The sequence below is a fragment of the Lates calcarifer genome, linkage group LG8 (genome assembly GCF_001640805.2).
Source record: "Lates calcarifer isolate ASB-BC8 linkage group LG8, TLL_Latcal_v3, whole genome shotgun sequence".
NCBI lineage: Eukaryota > Metazoa > Chordata > Actinopteri > Centropomidae > Lates > Lates calcarifer.
The window spans coordinates 15617899-15635318 of record NC_066840.1 but is presented as its reverse complement, the minus strand read 5'-3'; the positions used below and the strand labels follow the sequence as shown (position 1 = coordinate 15635318).

At 41.4% G+C, this 17420-nt stretch overlaps 1 protein-coding gene across 3 annotated transcripts in view; it reads right to left on the bottom strand.

The window, feature by feature from the left end:
- Positions 1 to 15374, bottom strand: part of fgf13a (fibroblast growth factor 13a) — an 89258-nt gene extending 73884 nt beyond the window's left edge. For 2 of the 3 annotated variants that reach the window (XM_051072462.1, XM_051072463.1), the window contains exons 1-2: positions 15072 to 15374; positions 12690 to 12852 (exon numbers count right to left, since the gene is read on the bottom strand). In XM_051072462.1, coding sequence (XP_050928419.1) covers positions 12690 to 12738 — 49 coding nt within the window. In that variant the 5' untranslated portion in view covers positions 12739 to 12852; positions 15072 to 15374. Of the gene's footprint in view, positions 1 to 12689; positions 12853 to 13147; positions 13737 to 15071 lie in introns of those variants that run through there. The other variant, XM_018660406.2, reaches the window with a different exon arrangement.
- Positions 15375 to 17420: the final 2046 nt, after the last annotated feature.

Sequence of the window (17420 nt, the reverse complement as noted above, 5' to 3'; positions counted from 1 at the left end):
TTAAACTCAGCACTCTGCATCAAGAACCATATTGAATTATGGCTTTTATGGGCATGTGCATGTTTTCACTGGTGTTATGAGCATGGAAGCCATGTACTATACTATAATTACGTGGAAATGTGTGACTGCGTGTGAGTGTCTGCAAATGTTCACATTCCCTAAATTATTCATTCTCCATTGTGAATGTGTTACATTTTAAGTGCATGAAACCAGATGTGGATAGATTCATACTCAGCAGCAGAGCAGACAGGACAGTGTCCCTGCTCCTCTGTTCTCTCTGGTCAATGAAGGGTCAACTCTGCCACAGAGGAAGGGAAAGTAAAAAGGGACAGGAGAGAAGTTTTGAGAGAGGAGAGAGACTCTCACCTGCAGAGGAGCACATATTGTGATGGCTGGCTGATTCTATAGTGGCTGAGTATTTTGCAGCAGTACAAATACATATAACGTGTTACAAAACAAATTCTCTCATTTGTTAAGTGAACAAAAGTTGGACATTTTTGCCTGAATCAATCAATTTTTTGCCAGCTGACTAATTGATTAAGGGACTGATTGCCCACACACTCAAGTACATACATACATATATGCAAACTGTAGCACACACAAGGTTATTGCAACACACAAACATGAAAGAAAAAAAAATCAAATCTGGGCTATGAACAAACACCAGATGCCTTCCATTCTGATCGACAGAGCACAGCCAAATACAGAGAGCCCTGCAAAATCCTGAGATAACACTGGCAAACCAGACTGAAAACACATGAATACAGACACTCACATACATAGACAATTATTCACAGACCATCATGTGAAAACAAGAGCCATGTCAGACTTGGACGGTTGGGGGTTGCAGTATATTTCCATCACTGTCAGACATGTTTTAAAGGTTGCTGTGATATGAAAGTCTTTAGACAATGAATAGTGAAACAAAAGATAAAAACAGATTTAAAGAATGTGTCTGTTGTGTAAGGCTAGGGAGAAGAATTGACTGTATGATTGCACAGAACACCAAACACAGGGACATGGCACCAAGATCAGAAAGATGAGGACTGGCTTCTCACAAGTACTAAGTATTAAGCAGGACTTTATTTAGACCTGGTGTACTGAAGCATGTGTGCTCTCTTGAAATGACATAGACTACTGAGCGGTGGAACAGAATCAAACTGGAATCAGAAATTAAATGCCTATGATTACTATTGAAGGTATTAGTCAAGGTACTGAAGCGATTCAACATTGTTCCCGTCCTAATTTTCCACTGTAACCTTTAAGAAAAGCTGAAGCGTTTAGTCGTTATTGAATGTAACCTTTTCATGTCGCCTACAGCACAGCTCATCTCCTTTATGGTAGCCAGTTCTGCTGTTATGGATTACCGTTAGATCACTGACTGCCATCTCTCTCACTCCTTCTCACACTCCCTCTCTTTGTCCCTTTGCTTTTCTTCCTCCCTCTGTACTGCAGTGTAGGCAGAGACTTGTCTCCTCTAATTACACTGAAAATGATGTGATCATTCACCACAGAGAATCTCTGATGACATCTGACAAAACAAAAAGAAAAGTTTGTCAGGTAGGAAACTGAATCACACTGCGATGTAGCTAAAGGTCTACTGACTGGGAGGTTAACTTAAGGTTTGTGGAACAACAGCATCAGTGAATGTTTTCACCTATTTTCAACCATTCCTACAATATCAAGTAGTAATTGCAAGCACAGACAGTAAAAATGTAGTTCTGTGAGGCAGTTGTTTTTAATTCCACAGTTTGTGGCAGAGATGTATGGAATTGAATGCTTAGCTTGAGCTAATACAAGAATGTTTACTGTTGTGTGACTGTGTGTTAAGGCTGGGACCGGCTTCTCTGGAAAGTTTGTAGATGTTTGCCTCACTGTGGCTTTATTTTTGTACAATTTTAACACAATATTTACATGTTTTTTCATCTCAGTTTTGAACTGGCCGTCTGATAGTTGGGTCAACCAATCAGACTGTGTGACGGTAAAAATTTGGAGGCCTAATCTATGGTTAGACATAACATCCTTGGCGGTCAAATCAGGAAATCTACAAATGAGGAGATACAAGCTGTAGGTAAACAAGATCTAATGTTTTGGTGGCAAGTTGTGGAGACAAAGATGATGGGTACATTTAATGTCTTCCCTGGATTAAAAATCATAGGATTTAAGTTGAAAATCTCAGTCCCTTTATATTACAGTTTTGTTCTTTGGTCAGGGTTTCTCCCTTTTTTCTACATCATTTAGGCAATAAACTATTATTTACTGAAAAAATAACTTCCAAAACATGGTGGTTATATCTAGTGACACTGGGTCCATTTTCTGTTTTGGTGGTGTTTTTTAATCAGATTGACAACTGGCCAGACTAGACATCAAATGGACTTATAAATTCTATATCTAGTGTTGCATTTGGTGGACAGTATTGTATATGAACATGCGGTTGCTTGATTGGCAGAAATACTAATTTTATACTGAAAGCAGAATTAGTAGATTAGAGTGCAGTGCTGCTAAAAGACATTCAATTCTCTTTAAATTAATTTTTTTCTCATTTGGAATATACTAACTTTTGCTTGCATGATGTCATCTTTGTTACTACTGCTATTGGTACCTCCACACATATACTGTATATACAGTAGCTGAAATCTTGTTGCAAACCAGTGTGGGAAAGAATGAAATGTGAGAAAGATGAGCAAAGTGGGTCTGAGGTTTGAGATATTTACCAGCATGCACCAAAACATACAGTACAAACACCAGGCCGCAAATAACTCTGTGTAATGTTCACAACACATGTTCACAATGCCCACACACACACATAAAAACTTACAACACACTCTTCCAACCCTTCCACCAACACCACCCCAGAGGACCGCTCATTTACTGTTGCCTTCCCACCCTTTATTTTCTAATCAAGTGTGTCTCTCCATACGGACCCTCTCTCTGAGGCTCAGAGCGTATGTTTGGGAGCGTGCACGTGTGACAGCATTCGCAGCACTGCAGCCCCCAACGCATCAAGAGCGCATGTTAGGAAGGCACCTTGGTATCCACCGCCCATGACTGACGACTCCCATGCTTATTGGGGCTTTGTTGCCGTGGCAGCGTCTCATTATGCAAATGATGTCTCCCTGATGAGAAGGAGGCAGGCGCACCCATGATGTTCACTGCTCCAGACTGTGTAAAATTGGCTTCAGGGACCAGTGAAGGATCGCTGCTATATTTAGCAATCATCTTAACAATGTCTTTCCTCCCCATTCTTTTCTCACATCCTCGAAACAGAAGGCCCACTCACATTTAGTACTTGCCTCATCACTTTCGCACAGTGAGTACTAAAATATTACTGAAATTAACACACAAAAGCATTCAAAAGCACACACCCACATTTCATTTGAGAGTTTGACATTTACTACTTCATTGTTTCATATACTGTAACCGTCCGCCATTTTATCTGAGTTTCTTTTATCTTCTTCTCCCTGTGTAATATTTTTCACTCCGAACATATTACGCTTCCATTCTCTGTTCTCATCCGCGCTGAATAAATGAGCTTTCTCTGAGGAATGGTACTAATGGCTTTCTGCTATATATCATCTTTCATATTCCAGCTCAAGAGAAGCCAATACTAAGTGTGCCGGTCATTCCAGACATTAAATGTGGCCCAAAGACGTGATTCTATATAGTATGTATATGTGACTTTAAATTAGATGCGGTTATTTCTTTTGTCCCCTTCTCAGCAGTATACGTGTTAGTCATAATAGTTGTTTCAGTGGTCTCTAAGGATGTCAGTGATTCACTGTCAGTGACCATCCTCATTAGAGCCCTAACTCACACTAGTATTTAGACTGTGTTAACCCCTTTTTCCCCGTCAGGCAAGACACCTGGAAGCTTGAACAAACACTCGCTATTTCCTGCATCCTCATCCTTCACTCTAGAGACTGTGTCCACATCTCCCTCCTAATGAAACTGACCCAGAGATCAATACGGTCAGTAGTGTTAACCTCCAGAGTTCAGGGCCGCATAGTGAAGGAAGCAACCCGGGGGGGGGAGTGTCAGTGTCAGTCAAGACGTTAATTAATGAGTAGTAACAGTAATTGTTTACTCTTCCTCACACTTCCTGCTCCAGTGTTTTTCAGTTGGATATTCCTGTAAATGTTGCATGTTATGGTTAGGAAAGAACTGTGGTCCTGGTAAAAAAAAAAAAAAAAAAAATAGCACGAAGTGTAAGTGAACACTACACTTCTCCTTCCGTGTGCACTGGGAGATTCAGTTGCACTTAAGCCCAGTTCATGCATACACAGGCATTTATTAAAACTGAGGTTTTCCACATTCACTCTTAAAAAAATCTCCATCCACGTGGAATCTTATGAATGCGCTGTCAAGAGCATGCCAAACCAACAGCCAACAATATAGGTCTCACCTTAAAGCCATGTTGGCTGATTAGAAGCCTGGAAAAAAAAATAGCTGTCAGCAGCTCCAGTAGGCCAACAGTAATGGCGCATTGAAGTCAAAACCTGTCTACACGACAACTCAGAAAACATCAACATCTTCACCCTGTAAGGAGTTTTGCAAAAAGTCCATTTTCAGTGACATATGTAGTAGACAGTATGTAGATAAAAGGCCAAAAAGCATAGAAAAAGCTACATTAAATACCTGTGTACATGTGGACCTGGCTTTAATCGGTGAAAAGAAAATTAATCCGACACACATTTCTTTCTGACATTTCCATTCTCACAAAACACTGATTTCTGATACAAAATAGTTCCATATGAATGTAATTTAGAGGTGAGGCTGCAGTGGGAATTAGTAAAACGCGGGCGTCCTGATAATGAGTCTAAGCCAATCCAGTTTATATTAAATACTGTACATCTGAAAACTGAATAGCTTTGCTTTAAGAAAATATAGTTTGCATCATAGCCTTCCTTTAATGGCTTCCTATAATATTTTGTGCAGTGTCTCATTGTGTTTTATATAATACCCATGGAGACAGGATTTGGGCAGTTTCTCTTTTTATCTGCAACACCAAACAAAATACAAATATTCAAATGCAGTTTTCAGTCAACACCAGCACTTTAGAGACACGGTGCAGCAGTGCAATGTCATTAAAATAAATGCAAAACAACTATCTTTAAACCCAAACCTGCTCTGCTCACTCCTCACTGTCAGCGAGGATGTCATTAACCGAAACTGCTGGCTGCTATTTGTTCATACAGCCACACACTTCACTCACACACAATGCTGTGCATTGAGCAACACTTTCCAGGGTTTTAGAAAAGCAGCATTAACAAATAATGGATTAGGCCTCCTATAAAAACCTCTATCTTCCTCAATCCATTGGTCCATCAGGTCAGCTCAGGACTTCTCTTCTACCTTCCTTCTCATAGGCAGTGAGCCCCTGCTGAGGCGGAACACTGATGCAAGCTGAAGTGAGGCCCTGTTTGTAACTTGCTTGTGAAATGAGCTGCAGGATTGGAGAAGAGGAAGAAGCGGGTAATCCTGTTAACTATTCTCTGCATGTGTGCAGGAGAGAGAGTGGTCTGCTGTTCTGGTGTCTTCCTGGTGAATCATCGCCACTGAGACTACAGCCTTGCTCAAAGTTAAGAAACTGCCAGTCACTCATTTGCATTCTGCTCCAACCAGAGGCAATCATTTGGTCCTAACCATCAGGCCTGCTGGACGGTTAGACGCCGTCTCCCAGGCCTGCTCTATTCCAGCCTGTAGCTCCTGTTTATTAGCACTGGTCCAGCTTTATCGCCTCCCTTTCTTACCTCGCCTTAATCCCCTTTATAATATTCACCAACTTTAATTAGTTCATGTCCAGAGCAACTATTAATCCTAGGCATGATTTAAAGTATAGAATCCAGCAGGCCATAAAACCTTTTGAACACTACATGATTTTGAGACCTTGACTTCTGCTCTGAAATATTTCACCAGTGTCACTGTGACTACAAAACATCCCTCTCTTCGATCTTTTACACACAGTAATTCTACTTGAGGCTGCTCCAATCTCTCTAGTCTCAGTGCACGTTGTCTCGGATGACGGCAAGCAACTCATGGCTTCTACTGTAACCTTGGGATACTGTAATTGCTTCTGTGACCTCTTTGTGCCCTCAAACCCTACAATAGCTCTCCACATACATCGGCCTGTTGTAGTGGTATTTATAATGTAGTTGTGCCTGAAAAACCAAAAAAACCCAGTTAAGACTAAAAACTACAGTGTAATAACCTTTATATAATATAAGTCTGTGTTTCTCTTCTAAGTGTTTGCAATATATTTTGCAAAAATATAGAACTCTAGTCTGAAGCAAACATGACAAAATTTCCTTGAAAGACTTGCTACAGTTAGAAGTACGCATGCCCTCACATAAATATACACTTGAAGTTTTTCAGACCTTTAGTGATGCCTTATTCTGAGATAAATCAAGAAGACATCTGTTGTATTCGGCTCCTGCAGAACTGCTGGTGGCACATACTGTACACAGTCTGAAAGCGAGCTCAGGGTGGTGTGAAGGCTCACAGACAAATGAGTCAGTGCTGCCACATGCTCAGTTGAACAGATGAGCGCTCTCCCTCATCATCATCAACAGCATTTGATCTGCTGTGAGCCCATTAGCACTCTGGAGCTGGATTGTCACATGCCTGGCAAAGGCATATATACGGGGACCAATTTATTCTGTTTGCCATTTGTCATCTCCACTATGTATATGATGAGTGTTTAAAAAAAGAAAATACGCTGAGCCATTAAAGCATGCTCTCTTCAGAGCAGCGGTGGAAAGCAGACCAGATAAAGATACACTTAAGAACCATTTTCTGCTGATGTCATCTTTGTCCAATTTAGCAGATAATGAGCCACTGGAAAAATTGTCATGTCCTCCACTTCCTCGTCCTATTAAGGCTGTGCACCAAGAAGAAGACTGCTAGCCTCGATTTGGCTTCTAGGTATTGGCAGTTATAGGAAATGGTTAGCTGATGTCTTATATGTGACGTAGTTTTAAATAAGCAGTGAAAAACACAGTCACCCCACTCTGAAATATTTCAGCATTCTGGCCCTGTGGAGAGACATCATTTATTGTTATCAGTGCAGTTTGACACACATAACCACAATTATGGGGGATTATCTTTAGATGGGATTAACTACTGTAGCATGGAGTGCATTTCTGAAAGTAAAATTGCAGTAATCCAAAATCCACAGGTAGTAGATAATCCCACACCTATTTGTCAGATTTCTGATCTGTACCATTATTTTTATGGGAGAAATCGGGTGTAGAAATTAGATTATTACCATGAACCATGTTCAGCATCAGTGAGTCACAGACAAATCTGAACCAGGCTATAGAAAGAAAGTGATTTTATCACAGCATTAAATCATTATTTGGTTCCTGTAATGCCCAGTTCAGTGCATAACCCTATACCTCAATCCCACTTGATGTTTACTATACTGTTTACTTAAAAATAAAATACTTTTGCTTGTCCCTCACAGCTAGAATGTCATAAAAGATACCCAAAAATGTGGTGGATTGTGAGATTACACTAACACATAAATGCATCTGCTACTGTGTCTGTGTATTCCAGTGTTTGGGAAGCAGCAGTGAGATTCAGCAGAGAGCCAGATGTTTTAACATTCATGGCCATTTTGTTAATGAGGATTAAAACCCTTCAGTCCCTCTGAGTGACAACATTTAGAGAGGAAGCCAAATGACACGACCAACTTAATGTCTATCAAGAGAAGTATTACCACATCAAGAAATGACAAGGGAAAAAAGGTGACTGAGAATGACACAGAAAAAGAAAGACTGAGAGGATGGATACTCTGTGGTGATATCAAGTGATATGTTTTCACTGGCTCTGTGGCCTGGCAAATGACAACCAGAGGCAAGCATGTTGCAATGGGAACTGAGGGGACAGCTCGCAAAGCCATTCACCTTAGAAGACATGCAGCTCTGTGGATTACCAGCAGCAAGCTGACTAATGCACCAGAACAGCCAGGTATTTAGAGATTTTAGGGGCAGAACACTTCTGGCAGTGATGACGTAAGACAGAGCGCGATTCCATTTCAAAGAGAAATTAATAGGATGAAAAATGTGCTTTTGCCTGGACATGTTGCAGATACATTTCCTCACTAATTGATAAATAACTAACCAAACTTTGGACACCACCAACTCCAACACTGTGGCTGGCACACTTCAAAGAACACAACTTTCTCCTCCAAGAAACAAATTGTACAAAAATCCTGGAGAAGATGACAGACCGGAAGCCAGAAGTCAATCACGGGGCACCCCCCTCTCCCTGTGTCTCTCCTAAAACCCGAGCTGACAGTGGAATTGAGGAGACGGGCTCTCAACATTAGCAAACAGCGATCAGTGCGCAAGTCAGCGATGGAGAGTGGCAGATCTCTGATGCGAGGCGAGCCAGTTTCCTCCAGGCGGTGTGGCCCGGATCTGCGTCAGGACCAGGAAAGCATCTGACAGGGAACAACTCCACCATCCTGACACCACAAATACTCCCAGCTGAACGTGTCCTCACAAACCCCAGTGTTTACATGTGCCAAACTGTTGCAGGGAACATAGAAATGAATGATGAAGAGAAAATGTCACATTTTAATTTGTGCTTCCATCTTTAAAAGTAAATCATGACATATATACTGTGACAAAATTGATACAGGTTACTTGAATACGTCAACAAAGCCATTCTGACAAGCGGTCTGAAAAGGTCAGTCTCGATTGCACAGTCTCTAAGAAGGATAGAACTGAAAAAAAAAGTCTGAACTGAATTTTGTACTAGTATCTTAGTGGGGAAAAAATGATTTTAAGCTGACCCTGTCAAATAGCAGAAAATCCTGTGAGCTCACTGGGTTCAAGATTTATTTGGAATCATTTTCCAACCCTGGGATTAGAATTTGAGGACCCCCCCTGCACTACGAGCTGAGCTTGCACACACTGATGTGACTGCATATGAAACTGCACTCTCTGTACTGCTGTAACCTGTCAGTGTATGCACAGTAGGATGCATGCATTGACAGCAGATCGGGGCTAAAAACAGACAGTGACTTCACACTTGTGCACGCACTATCTTTCAAACATTCAGTGAGAGATGACAATAAAAGCTATGTCATAATAGTAAAACAATGGTCAAATCCTCCCTCGACCACACTCTATTCAAAGGGGCTTCTCAGGGAGCCGGCCGTGAGATCGAATGATCTTAATGACACTGTAGACGCCGTGTGGTTCTGCCGATGCGATTAGAGCAGGTGTCAGTGCTGAGGAGGACAGAGCTGCCTGCATTGTGATTAATGAAGCAGCTCCAAACTCCTCTCTGGGTATCTATTGATTCACTTCTGTGGCCGGCCTCACGCTGAATTAATCTGCCTGCAAATATGCAAGACTTATGCCTAGTGCTCCGCTCGGACCTGCAATTTGAGGTGGACATGAATCCACTGGCTGACACTCACAACCCAAGAGGGGGGAGTCTATCAATGCGGTGCGCTGAGATGAAGTCTGGGGAGAGTGACAGAAGAGCAGCCAAAGTTCTTTGCCTAAATGAATGTGGGATCTGTAATCAATAAGAAATATGCACAGGAAAAGTGAGCATGACACTATACATGTTGGCTTTCTTTAACTGAAAATATGATGGAGACTATAAGACTGGATTGTATAACTGCCATGAGGTCATGCCTGTGTGCATCAGTGCAGCAGTGTTAATGTGTATAAACAGTTCATAAAGTTCATCTCGCTGAGTTTTCAGGCTCTGCAAAGTTGTAAAGTTGACAGTGTGTGTATGTCATGCTTTGACACATCACTTTGTCTGGACAGCTTAGGTTCACAAGGACAGGGGGAAACTAACACAGCGTGATTCACTGGTGTTGATACTGCAACTCTGACACACACCACCTCCTTCTACCCCATCTCACTCTCTCTTTCTCTCTGTGCCTCTGCATACTTTCTGTTTTCACATTAACTGCTACAGGATGAATTTTGGCCTCTCTGACTGAGCCACAAAACAGGTTGCCGTCACCAAACTCATACTTGACAACCTCATGGAAACACCCTGTCATGAAATGATAAAAAGTGACTATGTCAGTGAGATGCACAGTTTTAATAGCATATCAGTTTTTGATGTGAGTACTACTGGGACGACCACAGAAAAATATATTAATTCAATATCATTTTATTTGGAGGAAAGTAACTTTGGTTTAACTTGATATGGAGTAACTACAACTGAAAGCCTCACTAAGACATAAAAGTAATATAATAATGATTACATACATTCCTTCGTAATTGGCAGAGATAACTGTAGACACTCGGGAATGACAGTCCAAAAAAGCGTTTTCAAAACGATGAGGGTGTGAGAGGAAATGGGGGTATCACTTCTGTACTGAAAAAGCGCGACAGTCAGAAGCTTCTGTAGGCCAACAGCTTGCAGGGAAAAAGATGGCAGGTGGTTCTGGCTTTAATGGACTGTTTCCCTGAAATAATTTGTGGGACAGGTGGTTGCCAACGTTGGCAGGGTCAGCGCTGATATTCCCCGCGCAATTCCCCCGCTCTTGTGCCACTCAAGTCTCTGATGGAGGGCAGCTGGCACCAAGTGAACCTCTCAGTGATGCAGATAGTGACTGCAGATTTTCCCCCCCTAAAACTGGAAGGCAGCAGAGCCACACCAGCTTTTGGCTTTCAGCTGTGCATCTATTAAAACTAGACTGAGCTTTGTCGGTTAAGGTGAAGATGTTTTTGTCTCATCCGAGACTTTTGGAGTTGGTGCTGCCTTGGAGCTTAAATGAGTCAGCCGTGCACACATGCCATTGATTTCCAGAGGGAGATGAGAGGGAAAGTTGCCGTGGAGGTTAATCTAGGAATCAATTCTTTTGAGTATATCTCGCTCACTGTATTGTCAGCAAAACATGCCGGGCTACTACCTCTGTCTTGGGGTTTTTTTGTCTTGTTTTTGCTTCATAAATTAGTTACTGTTCCTGGTCCTGGACCTGTCCCTGGACAGGTAGTGTTTTCAAAATGGCCAGGATAAATGAGATTAAATGATTGTTGTTATGTCTAAAATTGAGGGGTTCTGGTAGATGCAACATAAATGCATTACTGTTAAAACAAAAAGGAAAATAAGTTAAAACATAAAACATAGTCCTATCATGCCCATTATACATAGCTAGAATAATATTTAATTATTTTTAAGTTTTGTACTTTTTTCAATACTGCTAGCTAGAATTCATCAACATATTTGTTAAAGTTGTGAGTGGTAAAGCACTGTAACAACAAGATTCTTGAAATGATATATTGTGAATTCACAGTCTCCTCAGTATGGTAGCCTATAATAAGGTAAAATATTCCTGCCTCACTGGTAATAATTGGCCTCTGAGCTGCTGATAACTCTAGAGGACAATACCATGAATGGCCCAAGTATAAAGGAAATAAATGCAGCGAAACGTTTCTGCACACAGGCTATGTTTAGTACAGTGCTATCATTACTGTATGTGCCGCTTATAGTAACATCAACAGGCCGCGTCATCACTTGCAGCAGTGCTGCCAAAATAAACCAATTTGGTTTATTGATCTGTTGTGAGCACCTTAAACAGAGCCGGAACCTGACAGCCAGGAGTTCCAATTGAATTGCTGTACTGTAAATAAACAAGACGGCAGCAAATGGGCAGGCTGCCACAGTTTAAATGCAAGTTGTTGTATTACACTCAGAAAAGTCGTGCTTACACTGACCATAACAACATCTTTAGGCGATAGAGTCATAGTCATGAATCCTGTTTCCAATAAAGGCTACAAAGACAGTAGAATAAGGTTGAAATCGTCGCCTGCAGGTCTGGAGACAGATTTTCTGACGCAATAAAACTGCATCATTGTCAACCACCGCACGATTTATTTATTTCTCTTCTCTAATTGTTTCATAGAGAAACCGAGCACCGAGACAAAGGTGGCTCTGATGTGTGTGAGCCGGTGCGTAAAGTGTCGTGCACATCCCCGGTGTGGATGGAGCGGTTACAATGATTACTACCGCGGAGGTTTCTCTGGCAACCCTGTCTCCGCTCTGTCTCCATGGCAATGGATAGGCAGTTTACTTCCCTTTCCCCCCTCTCTCTGAGACGTAAAGAGGGGCCTGATATTTTACGCCATAGGGTCATAAGCTCCGGCTACAAGAAGGAAAGAGCTCCGCGCTTCATGACTGTATACAGCTGTGGCGAGTGTGTGTATGCGGATGAGGTGAGAGCGAGAAACACAAAGGGACGTTTAAACAGGATGCCAGCGACACATTAGGGTGATCACTGCCATCGGCTCCAGCGTTATGATGTACTTTTCCTGTATAAAACCATTTTCGAGCGCAGTCTGTGCCACTGTAGCCCTACAGGTCTGCAACGTAATGATTCGTCGCTTTGTTTAATTGTCTCTGTTTTTCACCAAGTCAATGCGAGTAAAGCGTGTGATCCCCAACCAAACACATCGTGCAGCATATAGGCCTACAGTAGCAACTGCTTAGATCTCAAACAGCAGTATCCACATGCACCGTGCTTGAGGGAATAATGGCTCACCATCCAAGTGGTTGCTATTGTTTCCAGTCTTACGCTCAAAGGGTGATTTGAGCACCATGCAGGAAAACGAATGGGTGCACGGTCACGTTAAAACCTGAGATTTAAAAAAAAATCTTTTGCAGGGGAGGGGGGTTAAAGCAGTGTGTGCAATGCAAGGCTCGCCTCTTACCCTTGGAAGCATCCTTGTCTTCTTTAGGCTTCGCCACTTTTCCGCTCATAGATCCCAGTTTGGATGTGTAATTCCCGATTTAGATAAGAATCGAAATCCTTTTATTGGCTGAATGTCCTCAATGAAATCCTTACCAGAGGTTCCAGGTGCTGAGATAAGGGTTCTGTGAAGAGAGAAAATATTCATCAAAAATCCATTTTTTGCCTTCCTTTCATAACACAAACAGCAGCGTTTTGTGTGAGAGCGGGGGCTATGTAAGGAGACAATGGATCGTGGGAGCTACTCAGGCTGCAAGGTGTTTATGAATTGGATATCAATGGAAAACCTCCAACTATTGATGCTCCCTCTAAACACACTCCACACGACAAAACCCATATGGTTTCAATAAACACCAAGGATCAGCCTGTGTGCCTTTCCACAGCATCCCCAGTGTTTAAAAAAAACACGCTCTAACCCACCTTATCTCCTCCACGTTTTCTGCTACATCAATGCACATTGATGAAAGGAAACGCTCCCACCATGAATCCCGTTATGTTGCATACACAAAATCACGACCTGCTCTGCTGTGACAAAGGAGAGGAGCAAAAAAAAAAAAAAAGCAGCGAAATGGAGCGCAGGGTTTTTCCCCTTTGGTCTTCACTTAGCGTTGAAAAAGGAAAAAGAAGATACAAGTGAAGACACGGAACCGTCCTATCTACAAACGAACCCCGGGAGAAATGCCATCCGATGTAGCTTTTGCGACCAGGTTCTCTTGTCTGAGGCTTTTTTTTCTCCCACTGACGAGCTCTGCTCCCTGTAAACGCTCAGGCAGAATCAACAGGATACAGCGACGTGAGAGAGCGCTCCCCCCGTCACAGCGCCGATTCACACCGTGGACATATGTCCTTTTTAAAAAAAAAAACTTCAGTTATCACAGCCGAGATGAAAACAAACCGTTCCGTCCACAAACGCGGTGAGCGCGTGAGCCGTTCCGTCGGTGTGGTGAGGAATTAAAGCAGGAGGTCGTGGTGCATGGTGCACACCATCTTGCTGTTGCTCTCATTCACTTTGCCTTTGCAGAGCCATGCGTTTACCCCCAACCCCCCTCACCCCCATTCACATGACAGCCTGCGCATTTTCTTCTTGCATGATCTGAGTTGTTTTCTCTGACTTTAAACAATGCAGGACACGCAGTCAGCAACAAATGGCTCGTTGAACGAAATAAAAAGTATAAGATATAAATAGTTATTGTATGGTTCGTTATATATATAGACAGTTTACACGGGAAACGTGTTTGATGTGGATTAAAAGCGAAATATGTCAGTAAACAGGTCATAATCTCCACAGGTCCCGTACAAATCTTATGGTGCCCAATAAGTTTATATAGAATTATTAATGGCATGCAAAACCAAAGCAGTGCAACTGGTGACAACTTAGTTCAGTTTGGATGTTGAAATGCATCACTTCTCAAAAGTCTGTTCTTTTAGCCTAATGCACACACACACATTTAGTGTTGAAAGGTTTTCTGACCGTGACAATGTGGGACAGCAGGTAGGGTTTAAATTGCAATGTCCACCTTAACAGACTTCACTTCATCTTGCTAATATAATACAGAGCCTCGTCCTCTCACACAGTTTTGCTTGTTTTCAATGTAAATCAACAGATTTTCATGATACCGCATCTTTAAAAAGTTGGCATTTGTTCAAGCAACAGAGGAAAATGAAGTGATGCACATTATTTTTTCATTTTGTTTAAGAGAAAAAAAGCCAGGACTGTATATTCTGAAAGATTAAGAGAGATTCAAAGCAGCACATCAGATCCTCCTGCAACAATGAGTTATCTTGTTTTGTCATCGGCTCATTCTTTAAAGGGCAGGTTCAAATTACAAAACTATTACCTACTCTAACTCACCCATGCAAAAGTTTAAGATTTATTTGCCTGGCTTCTCAGATGTTCAACTCCAGTTATTACTGCTGTGAATCCAGTAGGAGGTGAATTGAATTTTATTTGTGAGAAGTGGAGTTCAACAGAAATAGGTTTTTTTTTTTTAGTTTTTTTTTTCCAGAAATAAAATGCTGGACATTATCCGCAGTCTTCACTGTGAACAGTTTCCGTTAGAATTACTTCCCATTAAAGAAATCAGTCTGTGTGAAAACATTTGACACCACTTTCTACAGATCATCTAGAGAAACTGAACTCTAAAGCAACACAACAAAACAAACAGGATCTGTCTTGTTATGAGGCCTCACTGTGGAGAAATGTTGTCCATCATGACATAGTTTTAACAATGTTACAGCTGACACTGACATCTCTATTGACTGATAATGAAAGCCATTCTTTACAGCATGTCGGAGTCCAGAAATGTGCTTGATTTTAAAGCTTAAAGTATGTGAGTGTCCTTACCTTTAAAACCTCTGAGGACGAAGCCTAAAAGTTACACCTCATCTTCATTTAGACTCACATTAAATCATTCACTTGTAAATGGTGAGAGAGCCACGATGTCAGTGAAAAATCCAATACAAATACAAATAGTTTCCTCGTCTCTTAATCCACTTTTAAGGCCACCAGTGTTATTACAGTGACAAGTATTATTTTTATCAGCTTTCATTCACAAGTCCCAGTCCAGTCCTTGTCCGATCTTTGCAGGCGTTATGTCACATCTCCTTTCCTTGTGGGTCTGTTTGCACTCAGTGGCAGCAGAGGAAAAAGATCTCTGGGTTGAGGGTTACAAGATCTATATGGTTGCTATTTTTAGAGGAAATTGGACCCCTTTCAAACTTTCTTCACATGCTCAAATCTTCCTGAGACGTTTAAGGCACACTGTGGACTGTTTAGCCTGTCCCAGTGAGTGGCTCTACCTCAAATGGTCAAATCACTGCCCGTTTAAAACAACATTAACGCTGAGTTCAGTCATACTACTTCTTTCTCTAGTTGTTAAGACAAACTGAACTCAAATCAAGCTAAATCATAATGCTACCAGGCTTTCGAGTATCTAACCTGTTAGACTGTAGGAAGATTACTAACACGTGTTGAAATGTGGTTGTCATCTGCAATATTTTTCAACTTTTTATTGTGTTACATTGTGACTGTTTCTATGATCTGTCTATTTAAATCTGGAATTTTAAACTGAACAACCTTTAAGCACACACACACTGGTTACTGGTTTAATAACCTTTAAGTTTGCAATGTGGTATTTTACAATTTATATCCCTTGTTATGTATCTTTATTTAATCTTTATTTATTTGGATAAGAGACAATGCTCTTGAATGTTTAGTTTTATGCTCAATGAGTAGTTCATCCATCCTTTGCATTTTTATCCATGGCCACTGACTATCACAGTTTGGAACTATACCTTTAGGTTTTCTGCTTATTCCAGTGGTTATTTCCATAATTCCCTCATGGAAACAATTAAGTCATTGTCCATTTGCCTCTTTATTGATATTAGATAATAAATCAAACCCGTCTACTACTTTCAGTCCCACCCCCTCTGTTTAGAGTTCTTAGCTCATTTTTTTGGAGAAATTGTATTGATTCATTCCTTTTTCTTAAATCATGAGATCTGACAGCTCATTAGCATTCACCGGCGCTGAGAGGGTTCCACGGTTATTATTTATGATAGTGGCAATCTTAGCACCAGACCAGAATCAAGAAGACTGTAAATCAATAGGAGATGACCGCTCAGTAGCTGAGAGGTCAGGAAGGTTACACTGGGGGTATGGAAAGGGGGTGGTCAATGACTGGATGTCTTCATAAGAGATGCAATCATGCAAAATGCGATCTGCCCAAACCGGCATTATCACACACACACAAACACACATGACACTTGAAAATCAGAATTACAATAAATGCATTAAATGGGCAAATTTCTGTATTTATTTACGTATCAAAATTTGTTGTTGAGTGGTCTCAGCAAAGTAAAGTAAAGTTATAGTAAGTGAAACTTTGACAAAAACATTAACATAGGTTATAAATCAAATTTTAACCACAGGTCTTGATGGGATACAGTGCAGAATTGGGTCATTGCAGGATATATACCATAATTAGTAGTCATGAAAATGTGTACCACACATCCTTCAGTGGTGTTCGAGCTGGCAAGACATGCACCAGAGGAAGCAGTATTGGAATGGATGGTGTTGTGGTGTGGTCAGGATAGATTTTAAATTACATATACATGCTTGAAAATCTGATACATTTTTTAAGTGGCATTTTAAGTGTTTTTAGGTCACTGAGATGTTAGTGGAGTAATGTCATCATGAGAGCCCGAAACCGTACCTAATGAGTTACTCATGGAGTGTGGAAATGAGGTAAAGCTCTGACTCACCAACTGGACATGTCTGTATGTTCAGAATGAGGTATAAAGAGGGAGGGTTAGAGAGAGTGTAAATGTCAGTGGGTTGTGTTCCCACTGTGTCCATGGCCTGTGGCCCCCCTGTGACCTTTCCAACAGGGCATCGCACTACAGTGCTACATTTACCTCCGGGCCTGTTTAAAGCAAAGCCCTACAGCCTGGTCGGTACAGCACAAACAAACCCCTGACTCACACTCTCACCTCTGTTGTCACATCACAGGCTGTGTAGCAGAATAACCCTGAAACACCTATGTTTGTCTGCTGATTGCAGGATTTCTGCAAGAAAATGCACTGTCACCTAAGCTCACGCTGCCCCACACGTGTAGCCAGCTCAGCAAACCGATGTGTTTTAGTTGTTGTTTGTTATGTATAAACATTTCCCGTGGTAAATGTCAGGCTAAAC